This window comes from Protopterus annectens, chromosome 2.part1 (assembly GCF_019279795.1).
Source record: "Protopterus annectens isolate FY-2018-M chromosome 2.part1, PAN1.0, whole genome shotgun sequence".
Taxonomy (NCBI): domain Eukaryota; kingdom Metazoa; phylum Chordata; order Ceratodontiformes; family Protopteridae; genus Protopterus; species Protopterus annectens.
In genome coordinates, this window is record NC_056729.1 from 105,030,189 (window position 1) to 105,044,811 (window position 14,623).

The 14,623-nt window shown below is 38.4% G+C and overlaps 1 protein-coding gene across 12 annotated transcripts in view; it reads left to right on the forward strand.

The window, feature by feature from the left end:
• RAPGEF2 (Rap guanine nucleotide exchange factor 2) overlaps positions 1-14,623 on the forward strand; it is a 2,418,607-nt gene that overhangs the window by 2,242,282 nt on the left and 161,702 nt on the right. For 8 of the 12 annotated variants that reach the window (XM_044062064.1, XM_044062058.1, XM_044062059.1 and 5 more), the window contains one exon: positions 6,530-6,746. In XM_044062064.1, the coding sequence (XP_043917999.1) occupies positions 6,530-6,746 (217 nt within the window). Of the gene's footprint in view, positions 1-5,141; positions 5,256-6,529; positions 6,747-14,623 lie in introns of all 12 variants that reach the window. The other 4 variants (XM_044062055.1, XM_044062056.1, XM_044062057.1 and 1 more) reach the window with 1 other exon arrangement.

Consider the following 14,623-nt stretch of genomic DNA (forward strand, 5'->3'; position numbering starts at 1 on the left):
TTATATAACTTTTCATATACTGTGCTAATAATTGGGTCTATGTCACTTCGAACGCTTAAAATGTCGAACTTTACATGGTTGAGACCAAATGTTCGAAATTTCAAGTGTTTGAAGATTGACTTTTAATGGCGCCGTATGATGCAGAATGGGAGAGTTTCCCTTTTCTGCACTGAAGTGCGGTCTCGGAGTTGGTATATTTAAGTAGGGGGGGCTTGCCCCCATGCTCGCACTGTTAAGGTGTGTTTTTCTTTCTTTTCTTTTATATTCAAACATCCAAATGTTGAACATTTGGTCTCGACCATGTAACATTTGACATTTTGGATGTTCAAATATTTAACATAGACCCTAATAATCAATAAGCTACACTCATCAAAAATAAAACTAAATAATAGCACTAGACAGGGCCATTCCCCTCGCACCATACATCTTTAACATATATATTGAACCCCTATTCTTATACTTAAAGTAAAAAAAACTTTCATCATATACCCAACATTCTGGGGAATAGTCTTGCCTTTTCAGCATTTGCAGACGACCTTATTATATATTTACAGCTTCCCAGCACTGATCTTACTAAAGTCCAAAATACAATTGAAATTTTCTCAAACTTCCAACTACAAAATTAACCCCTCAAAATCTCTTATTTTTCTAATTAACCTGAACAGTCATAAAGAAGCTCTGTTTCCCATTTCCCAAATAAAGCTGAACTATTCCCTTAAATATCTAGGGATAGTATTTGACCATAATCATAAAAACTCCCTATAAAATAACCTTAGAATATGGTCGTCCATAGAAAATGATTTAGCCAGATGGAAAAACTTGAATTTCCCCTTCTTGTCTAAAATAGCAGTACTAAAAATTAATGTTCTACCCAGAATACTGTTTCAGTTTAATTCAACAGACAATATCATCCCATTAAACTTTTTCAAAAAAATGAACAGCACCTTAACTAAATTAATATGTTCCCTAAAAATCCTAGAATCTCCTTATCAAGATTAATGCTGCCAAAAAACTAGGGAGGACTGGGGGGACCTGATTTCAGATTGTATTGCGACATAATCTGTGCGAGTCGAATCATACTAATTGCAGACCATAATTCAAACTAAATAACTCGCTTTCCTCAAAGGACTGGTCTCTGGCAGGCTCATGTGAAAAGTTGTAAAATAAACCCCAAAGCATTACCCTTCGTAAATCTTTATTAAAAGACATTAAATTATATAACCTAATTAAGCATAAGATTAATATATTTAAAAAACTCTTCGCCTCATTAGGTCTGTCAAACATGCTCATTCTCTTGCAGCCCATTCACCTGAACCCAAATCTAAAATTGGGTAACAAAGTGCTAAACCTAGATCAATTCTCTCAAATTAAAACCTTAACTGTATAGGATTTCTTTCCACTTAAGGACAACTCCCTTAATGATATCAAAATAAAACTGAGCTTAAATAGCAAATGCACAGTAATCTTGAGACAAATCAAATAATTTCTACCTTAGGATGCTTCCCAAATAAGTTACCAAAAGAAATAAACTTGGCCACTTCACTCCTGAGATGTCTAAAAATCAAAAAGCAGATGCTTTCAATCACTTACAAACTAGTCTCTAAAAATCAAAAAGCAGATGCTTTCAATCACTTACAAACTAGTCTCTACAACTAGATACCAGTCCTCTATTGCATTTGCACAATATTGGAGAGAGAAAAACCCTGACCTGACAGACGCTCATCTCTCAATTAATCACACAACCACTTTTGCCCCCTTTTAAGAAACTATTATATACCCAGTTAATGATTAATAATAATGCTTACTATACTCCAGAACGTTTAAACTCTTTTTTCCCCTAACACTTCACCCTTCTGCTCTTTTTGCCCCACAGCTAAAGCTGACCTCCTACACATTCTGTGGTACTGTAGATATGCTCAGAATCTATGGAATTCCCTAAGGATCAAACTTAAAATGAACTATGGCAAATCCTCTCTTTCCTGGGAATTTGCTATACCATATATGCCATGAGGACATAACCTCTACTGATCTCAGGATACAGATTGCTCTCCATGTTCATCAAGCTCTATATTACACAGAACTAGTTAGATCAATTTAAACTAGATTAGGGCAACTTTAAGAACATGGCATCTAAGTATATTTTATCTCATATACTAACCACTAACAATGTGAATAAGCACCTGAAATACCCCAGGTTCTGGAGTATTACCCTTGACTGCATCTTAACATAGCAAACAATGTTTTTCTATAGTCATTGTCCTTTAGTAGTATTGCCACCAGTCTCCTCCTCATCATAGTCTTACTCCGATGTGTTCTCTGACGGTTACCTGTATGTAAGATGCATGCAAAGATGAGAACTATCATATCTTGCTAAATGTAATTTGAATCATGTCATTATATTGTAGCACTATTTGTAAATAGTTGTATATAGAAGTTTTTTTGTGTTTTTTTTTTTTATTTTTTCTTTCTGTGCTGTTTTTTCCTGTGTTCTATAACACTGTATAGTTATCTAATACATTCTATGTGCAAAAAGCTACATTGTACATTAACAATGTTAATATTGTCATATTTCTCATGTCTGTCTCGTTCTGCTGTCCGTCTATGTCGCTCTTCATATTGAGAAAACAAACTTTAAAGACACTTGTCTATTACTAGACTGAACAGTTGATTCATCTAACTTTATAAATGGTTTACTTTCAATGTATTATCATCTGTTACTGTGTATTATATTTTACAGTTTGTTTAATGTAACAACAAAAAATAAAACAGAGTTGGAAAAAAAAGCATGGGAGAGAGCAACTATTTCATCTCCTCTCTCATTCTGGGGGAGGGTGTAGTGGTTTCCAGCTGCAAGTGCCTAAATGGATGCATGCACAAATGCTTTTTACCAGGGAGGCATATGCTTTGCTTCCCAAGTTCATAACAACTAGGTATAAATCCCTACGTCACAAGATGGGTTGCCAATTGGCTCACTGACAGAACCTACACTGTAAAAGTTGCAGACTCCAAATCTGACTTCAAACCAGTGACAAGTGGAGTACCCCAGGGTTCAGTCCTGGGACCTCTCCTGTTTGGTATCTAGTTTTCTGAAGTACAGGCTAACACAGAAAGCCTTTGGCTAATGAAGTTTGCAGATGACTGCAAACTACTAGGAGCCATAGCTGAGTCCCCAAATGAGGTGGACATCCTACAGAAGGGCCTCACTGAGACAGATGCCTGGTGTCAGAGCAATGGCCTCAAGCTCAATGCTAAAAAGTGCAATGTCATCCCCTTTGGTAAAACCTCTGTACCCATGAACTACCACATAGATGGCAGTCTACTTAACGCCGAATGTATGATAAGAGACCTGGGCATCCAAGTGGACAGTATTCTCTCCTTTGATAATCACATTGCCACAGTAGTCAGGAAATCTTTCTACATGGCACACCTCATCACAAAAGGGTTCTCATCTAGGAAAAAAAGAGGTTATTGTTCCCCTCTACTCGACACTCATTAGACCCATTATAAAGTACAGTGCCCCTTTTGGAATGTACCTCACAAGACATCTGCAGCAGCTAGAAAGGCAACAGAAGTACCTCACAAAGAGGATTACTGGCCTCAAACAGATGCCCTACACTGACGGTCTCAAAAAAACTCCAGCTTTGCTCCCTAGCATATCGCCTACTCCGAGGTGATCTCTGCCTAACATATAAAGCTATGTCAAACCCAGAGCTGTTGGACATGCTACACGTAAAGAAATCCCAATCCCTCCGAGCTACACGCTCTAGGGAACTTAAACCTTGTCACCACAATAAACAGCACATGCTGGAGGGATAGATTTGTGTCCCAGAGACTTCCCATACCCTGGAACAAGCTACCCATCTATGTCAAGCAAAGTTCCTCATTAGCACTCTTCAAGAAAAATCTTGATAAGTGGACGGGAAATAAGAAATACACCCCACCCCAGGGATCACTTCTGTGGCTCTGCTCGACAGAGGCACAGGAAAATAACTTTCTTGGGTGGCGTAAGCTAGGGGACCTTGTTGGCTAGGCTTAATTAGGCCCTTGGGCTGATAGCCTAGTACCTACCTATGAATAGCTTTCAGGGGGCATTTGTGTGTGAGAGCGTGCAAACACCAGGAAGGAGGGCATGGAGATGTGCTTACATCAGCCATCACATGATGGAGGGAGGGCACAGTTAGGGGTAAACATCAGTATAAAGGAACATTCACAGTTTCTCCACCACCACAGCTATTGTGGGTAAAATACCAGTAGCCATGTGTCCAACAGTAATGCAGCTCCTACTGGATAAAGATTCACTAAGTACATTCCCCAGCATTGCAGTTTTTACAGGATAATGGACAATAGACATCAGATTCTGCATTGCTGCAGCAGCTAAACAATCAGTAATTGCGGGTTCCTTTCGACTTTAACTGCAGTAAGGGAAGGCGTATCCAGAATGTCTTCACTGATAAACGCTTTCTTCTTTCTGTTGAATATGCTGTGTAGGAAGGGCAAGTGAGATCAGTGCATCAGAGCTATGTAAAATAAAGTTTAGGTAGTACTGTATGTCGTCCCATTTGTAGTATTTACCTAGAGCTGTATTGCATGTTTTTGTGAAGAATCTTGTAATTTTTTTATGTATTTTTCAATGCCTTCCATGAGAAGAAATAATCTTGTCATATAAGAAATGTATTTTTAGTAGTATTCCCAGCATCATTACAGGTAAGCCATTCCATTGCAGTGTTGTGTTGCCAGATAGGCAGAACAAAAGAGAAAACAATGAATTCACAAGGTATGTTCTATTTTCATATATGTAATTTGTATAGAGCTAGTTTACAGTTTTCAAAGTGTCACAGAGTAAAATGGCTGACTATGGACCATGTCAGGAGCGACAGATTGGTTTATCATGTGTGAACTAAATTGCACCAGGTGGTGGAGTGGAATAGCAGGAATTGGGTAGCACATTGAATCATATGAAGCATGCACTGCACCTTTTCTTGTCACAGGTGGAACTTAGGGCTTTTTGGCTGCCATTAGAGTTTGCAAAGCAGAGACCACAAGAATTTACTGGTAATTTATAGAGACAAACATTTTTAATATGAATGTATGCATTGAAGGAGCATGGGATAGCTAAACTGTTTTCTCATCCTGTTTGTCAGGGGGCAGTCAGCTGAACTCTGATTCCAGTTATTTGAACATAACCAATACTTCATCAACTCTTGGAAGTAAGAACTGTAACAAAAATGACTGTGCACCCCAGACTGGTGGGACAGGTGGGATTTACTGACTAGAAAAGCATTTGAAAAATCCTGTATTTACAGTATTTAAGATAAAATCAGTGCTTCTCCCCTTTTATTACAGTTAGCATAATATGTAAGGTAGGTTTATGAGTCATATTTGTAGGTTAATTAAATCCGGTAAGATTAGAGCAATTGTACTCAACAACCTGTTTGTAAAAATGTTCAAGAAGGTAACTCAGTTTTTGGATTAAAGCACAGGACTAAGAATTTGGAAGACCTTGATTTAGATTTCCATATGCCAGCTGTGTCATCATAACCTTAATTTGTCTGTGCTCTAAATGTGTAAGCATTCAAGATCCATGACAGAGATAAGGTGCTGTATATTTGTCTGCATTCTCCAAATGCAGAAACTGTAAGACAAAAAAGCTGCATTCAAGAGCTGAATTTCCTTTGTGTAAAGGAATCAGAATATGAGAAGCTAAAACCACATATTCTGTGATTTAAAACTGTTCTTATCAAAAATGTAAAATTCATTGCAGCCAAGTCTTTGGTGCAGAGGAATAAAACCCTGACTGTGGTGTAGGGGATCTGTTTGATTAGTGTCTCAGTCACTTGTAGGAGCTGTCACGGAGAGGATAGGAGTGATTTGCTGCAGCTGCCGGCTCACCCAGAAGAGGTGGTGTCTCTGACCAGCCATTTTGGTGACATCTAGAGGGAGGCCTAGGTGTTACACTTGAGAATATTCCATCTGCACGTGGAGGCATGCTCTCCTCAGAAGGCAGCACAGAGAGAGAGAGAGAGGAGCCTGGCGATATGCTGAAGGGGAAGGGTGTGCATCTCTTGAGGAGAGGTTAGGCTGTTCTGCAGGACCATCAGTCGGGCCTACTTCCTTCTGCACAACTGTCACCACTGTGGAGAACAGATGGACTGATACAGACTGAAAGGAAGGAATGAATGATCCATAGGGCTCTCTCCTAGCCTGGAAATTCCTGGCTGCCACAGCTGTGGAATGAATGGTCCAGTTGGACATAGGTAGAGGAGCCATTGGGCAAGGTCTTGTAGGGAAGCAAAAGAAAAAAATTAAATTTATTCAAATCCCTCAGATGAGATTAGTGATTTATAAGATGCACATTTCTTGTATAGAACTTTTATTAGGGTGGTGGTCTTGTTCATAATTTGTCATGCTGATTCATAACTTTATAACATTCAAGGTAATTTTGTTTTGGTCCAAATGATACATTTTATTTTTCTTGAGATTATTAATGGTAAATCTGTTACCTGATTTATGTTTTGCTTTTGTCCCAAAGGTTATATGCTACCTCCAAGTGGTACTATGGATAACTTTTCAGATTCTGGGCATAGTGAAATTTCATCACGCTCTAGCATCGTAAGTAATTCCTCATTTGATTCTATGTCTGTACCTGCACCTGATGAACGAAGACAGAGGCACTCTTTCAGCGTCTTGGATACAGGCCTAGGGATCGGAAAGTCCGACAGAAGAGATCCTGATCAGTGTAGCCTGAGGTAGGAAGTAGTTTTACTCCATTCATAATGTCATGTAAGTCACTGTGAAGAGCTACATAATGTTAATAACAAATTTTCTGTAACTGGATCTGTTGCCTGAGTTGGTAACTAATTTCACAAAACTTTAAATTGTATAATTTTTGTGTTGCTAGACATTCTCAATAAGAATTATTTGTAGTATGGATAATATGTCTTGAAGTAGACCGATGTGATAACTTTTATATCCTAAATTTACACAACCGGTAGCAAATACCACTAGTGTTATTGTGTACCATCTTCCAGACAGTGCCTTGTGTTGGTATGCCGAGACAACAGCGCTTAATTAAAACATCTAATTTTGCTTGTTTGCTTGAAATATATGCGTATGTCTGTATGTGCTTAAAATAGCAAAGCTGTATTTTATAGTTCAAGCTAGATCTTTTCCACCAGTCTGCAAACTTGGGAGGGATAAGTTGGAAAAGTACTTGTGCTTCCATCTGTTTAGCATCATGCTTGTTGCCTAAGGTAAATGAGGAGGTTTCACCCATCATTTCCACCTACTCCTCACCATCTGCTATAAGGATTACAGGATGTGTGGTGCTTTTTTGTGCTTCATTATTATTATTACTTCAGACCTTGGTTTTATCTGGAGGAAAGAATTGAGAAACGATGGAGGGAGGTGTCCATGATTACTTTCTGACATCAGATTGGTAATCATGGGGCGGTAATGACTGATGGCCCCAGCAACTTATGTTGAAGACTCATTGCCAGAGGGTTTTTCCTGATAGTGGAGGGGAAAGTTCAGAGGAGAACAAAGAAACTACTTCCAGTGAATTGGAGTTGTGTTAATACAATAAACTTAACCTTACTTGCTCTTCCTTAGCCTATTTCATTTGAACATCACCAGAAAGGCCAATCCTATTTCAATTTATTTTTGATGCTGGTATTGACCTGTGTCCTAAAAAACATTTTCAGTATTTTTTAACATCTTTATTAAGTTATCACTTAAGATATAGGCACACATACGTTAAACAGAAAAGAAAACAAACCATATTAAAATTTTCTTTGCTGTATAAATAAATACATTATATATTACATATAGGTATTCTTTCTTTATAACTGTCATTCAGTCTAACATTACATAAGTTGCTCAATTCCTGCCTTCCCTTAAACCTCACTCCTCTTCCTGAACATTATTCTGCATGTACTAAAAATTATTTCAATACTATGTTAAAATCAGTTAACTAAAAAGAGGCAAATCCCCTCAGTCCTTACTGGGAAATGGGAAGACAAAGTGCTTATTAATTTGACAGAGTTTTGAATAAAAAGTCTGCCATTTTGTAACACTACTTGAGCCCCTGTTTTTTTAGATCTTTTAGTTGACATTGGATACACAGTATTTTTTCACCTCTTAGCTGTTCTTCATATAATATTACATTTTATTTATTGACCAAGTAGATAAGTGAACTGGTCTTTTACAGACCCATTTCAGGTATGACCTGGTCACAAGGGCATACATAAACTCCATTTGTCTGAGCAATTTAGAAAGCTGTTTAGCTATTAGAGTTTTGTAAGATGTTTGAAAAGTGGAATACAATAAGAACACCTGGTGCATACAGTGAAAACGATCAAACTTTGGAGTGGTGAACTGAGGTTAGGATTGTGCCTCAGATCTTTGTACTGTGAAAAAGAAATGTTAGCTACTGAGCACTTTTACCACCATGACAAGAGTTTACTTGAACACCCATGTTGATTGCTGAAGTTTTGGACCTATTCAAACTTACTATTTTTTATTACTGCACTTGTACATGAAGTAAATGATTTATGATCTAACAAGGTAACATTTAGCCTGGAACCATATCTCATTGCTTTCTTAAACACAGAAATATATAAATAAATAATACATAATTGGAAATCTGCTAATATCCTGGAAATATGCTAGTATCCCCATCATGCTAAATCTTTGTAACTCAGTAATGATCATTTCCAGGTAGAAATAATTCACAAAGTTGTTAAATCAGAAGCCAGTACTTCTTGGTAAGTAGATGACATGGTCACAGATTTTAGGCTAGCAACTCATTACTTCTGAACCTTATAGCTACTTATTCTTTCTTGCACATAAGGCAGCCTTAATGATTTTTTTTAATAATCTCTTGCCCCCACTCATCAATCCCCCATCCTTTATTGGCTCATTTGTTCCTTGTAATCCCTGGCATCTTGGGACACCGAGAATGGAAAGTGAGAGGATCAGGGATCTTGGACATCATCCAGTGGAGTTTTGGAGTTAGAGGTTATTTTCTCATGTATGCTTCGATCGACCTCTTTCTGTCTGACAAAAAAAGTGGTGCCATGTCACTAACCTAAACTGTATGCAAGTATGTGCCTCTACACATTTGTGATTCCAAAGAGAGTATGTGTGTCCTCCTTGGGAATGGTTCATCCTTCCCCAAGGCCCTAGTTCTATTTGCCATAGTCTGGGGCATTTCCCCCAGGTGGAGGTGGAATGGATGAGACTGTATCAGCCACTCACTCCCATCCTTTCCCATTCTGCTTCTTTAACTTTTAAATCCGTAATTAAGTCTAAGTTATCTGGTGATTGCTAAAGCCAAAACCCCCTGCTGTTCTCTGCAGAGCTGATACTCTGCCTTGATATGTCTATCTGGTTGGTTAATGCCTAGTGGGGCTTATATATTTTTGTTGAATTCAGGAAGACATTATTGATTTGTATTGCTGTGTCAGTCCACTATTTGGGCCTTTTTGTATACTCCTCCTCCTCTTTTGTTAACCAATCCTTTTTCGTTGCACTTAGTTCTAGCTGGAAAACAAAAACAAAGTATATCAAAACCAATAAAAGGACAGTAGCTCAACATGAAGTGATGTATACCTTTCTGGATGTTGACCATCACCCAAAGCACACTTCCAGATCTTTGTTTTGGAATTTTTAGGTTTACCTTCTCTTGAGATGCTTATTCATTAGAAGGTGTTCTTTGTTAACCAGTTAAGCCTGTTAAGATACAAGTGCCTCTCTTCAGGGGTGACCTAGTAGAATCTTCTGTTCAAGTAAAATGCACACTGTCACATAATCTTCAAATAGGAACTGAGGGAATAAAACCCAGGAATGCAGGATAAGGATCATTAGTAGTTCATACCATTAGCCCTCTGTACCAAACTGTTAATACAAATGCCTATTTTTAACTGTTTTTATTAGGAATTAATATAATAATTTTCAAGGTTGCAGGTACTGAATTATGATGAGTCTTAAGTTTCAGGCAAGGAGAAGAATCTGTCTATCTAGACTTTCTTCTGAGCTTGGCTGTGCATCTCTGGTCTTGTTAGTGCATTTTCTAGTGCATGCCCACCCTGACAAAGCGTTGCTCAGTAGGACTGAAACCTGCAAGGTCTTCAGGTGCTGCATTACAAGGAAGATTACTCCTATCAAAAAACTAAGCTGCTTTTTGTCTCTCTGTGTTAGAATGGGGGAATAGATGGGGAATATATGCATTTTCTGCTTGTTTTGCCTTGTCCATCATCCATTACTATGAAGTATTTGTCAACGAGCTGTCTGGAAAAGTTGGTCCTTATTTTATCTGAGGTACATAGTGAGTAGGCAGCTTGCTTTGAGAGTCCATCACTGCATAGTATCTGCACCACCACTTCTTGGTTTATGTTCCACAGCTTTACCACACACTGGAAGACTCTGACTTCCTGACATAGAATTGGTATTGTCAGAGCTGTCCTGCAGGCTGCTTTTGGATGTTTGCTTCAAATCAGATTTTTTTTTTTTGGGGGGGGGGAGGTCGCTGTAAATGTAAATCTTTACATTTAGGTTTACTCAACTTCTGGTTTACCTGTGGTGATTTACTCAGTTGTATTTTTCCCTCATATGAGGGACAGTATTGATCTCACCTGTTAATGCACTTAAAGTGGCGTGGCATGAGGCTTACATGAAAGAGTTAAGTTTGTGCATGTGTTCTCTTCAGTTTTTTTCTGTTGACTACATGTCCCTTATTCACACTTGAGTTTTTTTTTTATCTGCTAGAGCTTATACAGCTCTACCATTAGTCATTTTATTCGACTTTTTAAAAGAAACTGAATAAAACTTCTTACTGAACAGAAGAGGAAGGAAATTTATTTATTTTTTACTTCCCCTAAAATAATAAAAATTGTGTTTGAGGGGGGCAAATAGCCCTTAAAGATTAGGGCAGATCATATTTGTAAATTTTGTGGTCTATACCAGAAGTGTAAGTCTAGACTACTGAAAGCAAATCCACTTACAAAAAATGAGAAAAGCTTAAACGTCTCTCGACAGTCACTCAGAGTTTTCCAAGTTAAGACAAATGGAGAAAGGTTGCTAAAAAAGGGAAGTATAGGACTGATGAGAGATTTTGTGCTGCCTTTTTTTTTTTCGTGATTTGGCAGGGGGTAGTGGCCGAAACACACTCTGTTAGAATAGCCTTTTTTCCCAGATGATAAACATTAAATAAATGCATACATGTGTTAACATGAGTTGCATTGTGTTGCATTTTCATAAGGAAGATGATTTTTTTTCCTGAAATTTGATTTGGAGACTTGCCAAAGGTGAGGATTTGCCTTCTTGGTGAGCGAATGTGTATATGTCCTGTGCATTATGTCCTAGATAAATGCTCACTATTTGAAAAGATTGCATAGTCTAAATTGACATAGACTTGCAACAGTTGTGACGTTCTGCAACTGTAGTTGGGAAAATAGCACCTAGATTGTAAAATTTGTTGCAAGTCTGTGGTAATTTGCTAAGAATCTTCAAATGTGAATAAACTGTACCATATAGTCAGGGTCCTTGCAGCTCCTCTTAGAATTATCCCTGTTCACTGACTCTGCAGGGCCTTCATTGCACTTTTTGCCATCCATTAAGGGGTATCTGTTTTGCTCTGGGAATTACAAAAATCTGCAAGGAGCCTATGTTATCTCCATGCTTAAAACTATTAACCTTAATCCTGAGACTTCCACATGGCAGTTGTAATCAGTTTGTCCTTTTAGTACTCCCTTGACCATCACTCCAACAGTTTCATTTTTTTTTTTTTTTACATAGTTTACAAAGAGTTCTTTATTGGCCGATAACACTGGCTGTTCATTTTCACACAGGGAGAGCGGAAGGTAAGCTGTTGATCAGTGTGCAGCCATCTTGGAAGTCTCAAGACCACCATTTGTTGTTATCTGAACCCCTTTTGGTATTTCATTGAAGGTACAAAGAAACCTAAGAATGCTAAGAAACACCACTCACCCTATTTCCATCCAATAGGCAGTGGAAGTGCTGTCACTTCTCTTTTATGGAATACTTCCTGAGATGTTTGTAAGTAGTCACCCTATTGCAGAGGTAGAGGGAATTGTCTGTCCTTCCAGCACCATAGCTGGCTCAACCGGCATCCTGTGTGGGTACCATGAACCACCTTCAGCTCTTCAAGTGAAGAGCAAAAAAAAGCACTTTATTGTATTAAGCCAAACGTTATATTGTATCAATTGGTTTATTGCAGATCTCCTCCACACCTCTTCCATTAATGATTCTAGTGGCGCACCTGTCAGGTAGTCAGATGCACAGCCACCCTGCCTAGCCATTCATGTCCCATTTCTGTCTCATGACACCAAGCCCCATCCTCCATTTTATTAAAAAAATTCTTGTTATAAACTGTAGCAAAAAATTGCTACTGTTTATATTCTGCCTGCATGAAGCACTACAGTGCTTAGGTCTTAGTTTAAAAAAAAAGTCACAGATGTATGTGTGAATGTTTGTGTGTGTGTGTGTATGTATGTGTATATATATATATATATATATATATATATATATATATATATATATATATATAAACATATATATATATATATATATATATATAAACATTTTTTTTTAAGCTGTAGCAATTGCTACAGTTTAGACAACACATGGAGTGCTACAGTGCTCAGGTTTGACCACAAACGCAATACCAGCTTTTAAAAGGTATTGGCTTGGCGATCAGGATTAGCTGATTGTGCCAATGCAAGACTTTGTGTTGCCTCCCTTGCCTCACCCTAGCTACGCTACTGCATATTTTTACTTTCAAGACAGTAGACAACACCTCTGTTGAAACAGTTGTCAATGTAATGTAGGCCCACAGCCTGTTCTGCTTCCCAGGCTTTATAATACCTTTCAAGGAAGATATTATGTACTGTCCTGCATCTTATCCTGACGGCAGGTGACAAGTCTGTGGTAATTTGGTTTTCCATAACTAAAGAGCTTTCCATTCATTTGTTTGACAGTGGCAGAGTAAGTGAATATAAGGGGTTCCATAAATAATATATTCTGTGTTCATCATCTTCTGACCCCATGTATAAAAAGGGGAAAAAGTAGTTGTGAATAGATGAATGGATTTTTAGTGAAACCTTCACTGGCAGACTGTCTTTTCCTGAATTGAAGATTGGCTTGATCCACAGTAGGGCAATTAAAGGTTTCAACTGGCAACCTGGATCATATGGTAGTTTGATTTATTTATTTATGTATTTATTTATTTACATACTTACTGTTTAACCAGATTCTCAAGTGAGGGTCAGCTGAAGTGTTCTCCAAAGGAAAGTTAGAAATGAAAAATTTTACTGACTATGCAAAGTGCTCTAAAGCCGTCTCATGAATATGTGGCCCTGTCATAACTTCAGCCATCGGTGGTCCTATTTCTTATGCTTGAGTAAATCAGGCCTGTGTGGAAATGCATGGGGGCTGCTTCCGCACGTCAAACAGAATATATTTATCAAAATTTGGTGTAGGCAGATTTATCAGAACTTCTCTTAGCCACTTGTACAATGAACAGCACAGCAAAAGTGAAAGATACTTAAAAATTTAATTATCGGCTTTTGGACGAGGAAGGGTGGTCTTCATTCTTTTTTATGCTTTTGGTGGTAATCAGTAATGTTTTGTCAGTATTTCACTCTTTTTGTCTTCCAGTCATCAGCACCCTTCCCATTCATTTTCCATCACTGGAATGAGGGTGACTGAGAAGGAGCATCATTTAAGGTACACATCAGAAGCCATCATGGATATTCTTACAACCTACATCTCCAGCCCACTCTGAGTTTCACAAGGTAATGAATGTGCAGTGGGCTGACCATACTGGTCATCCCTGACTTCTGCAAGGCACATTATTAGTAAGCAGCCCTTTTGCCCTGTCCTCATGGTGAGGTGGTGGTTTCTGTGGTCCCCATTAAAGAAATCACACAACTGAGTGAGTTCACAAAGTACCTACAACCCCTAGAAGAGGAGAGTGAGCCATGCTGCATGACTCTTCTCCCTCCCTGTTTGACTCTGCCAGTGCTGGGGTTTGACATACTTGTTTTGCAGGAAACAAAAGTGGTGCAGTGGTGCAGCAGATAGTGTTCTTGCCTCACAGCAAGAGGTTTCCTGGTTCGATTCTCAGCTAAAGTGCCTTCTATGTGGAGTCTGCACGTCCTCCCTGTGTTCACTTTGGTTTCCTCCAACATTCCAAAGACATGCATTTGGTGGATTGGATATTCAAAATTGGTCATAGGTGTGTGTAGTGTTAGAACTACTTTGGCAGTGCTAGCCACCCAGTGGTGTAAACCTTTGTTCTAGATTGTCACTGTTTAAGTGACATCCCAACCCCATGTGCAAAAATGGGAAGATGGGGTTGTGGATGGATGGCATTTTCTTTTGGAGGGTGGCTTTGGTACAACGGTTAAGGCCTTTGCCTCATAGACACAAAATACAGGGTTTGATTCTGACATTTGGTCATTGGCTAGGCTTAAAATGACCCTATACCCTACTACTACTAAGTGATATCTCCAAAGTTTGCACAGCCTCTGAGAAGATAAAAATCTTGGCTGTACGTTTGACAGACTTATACAGTGAATAGATATAGGCTTACATTTTTGACATC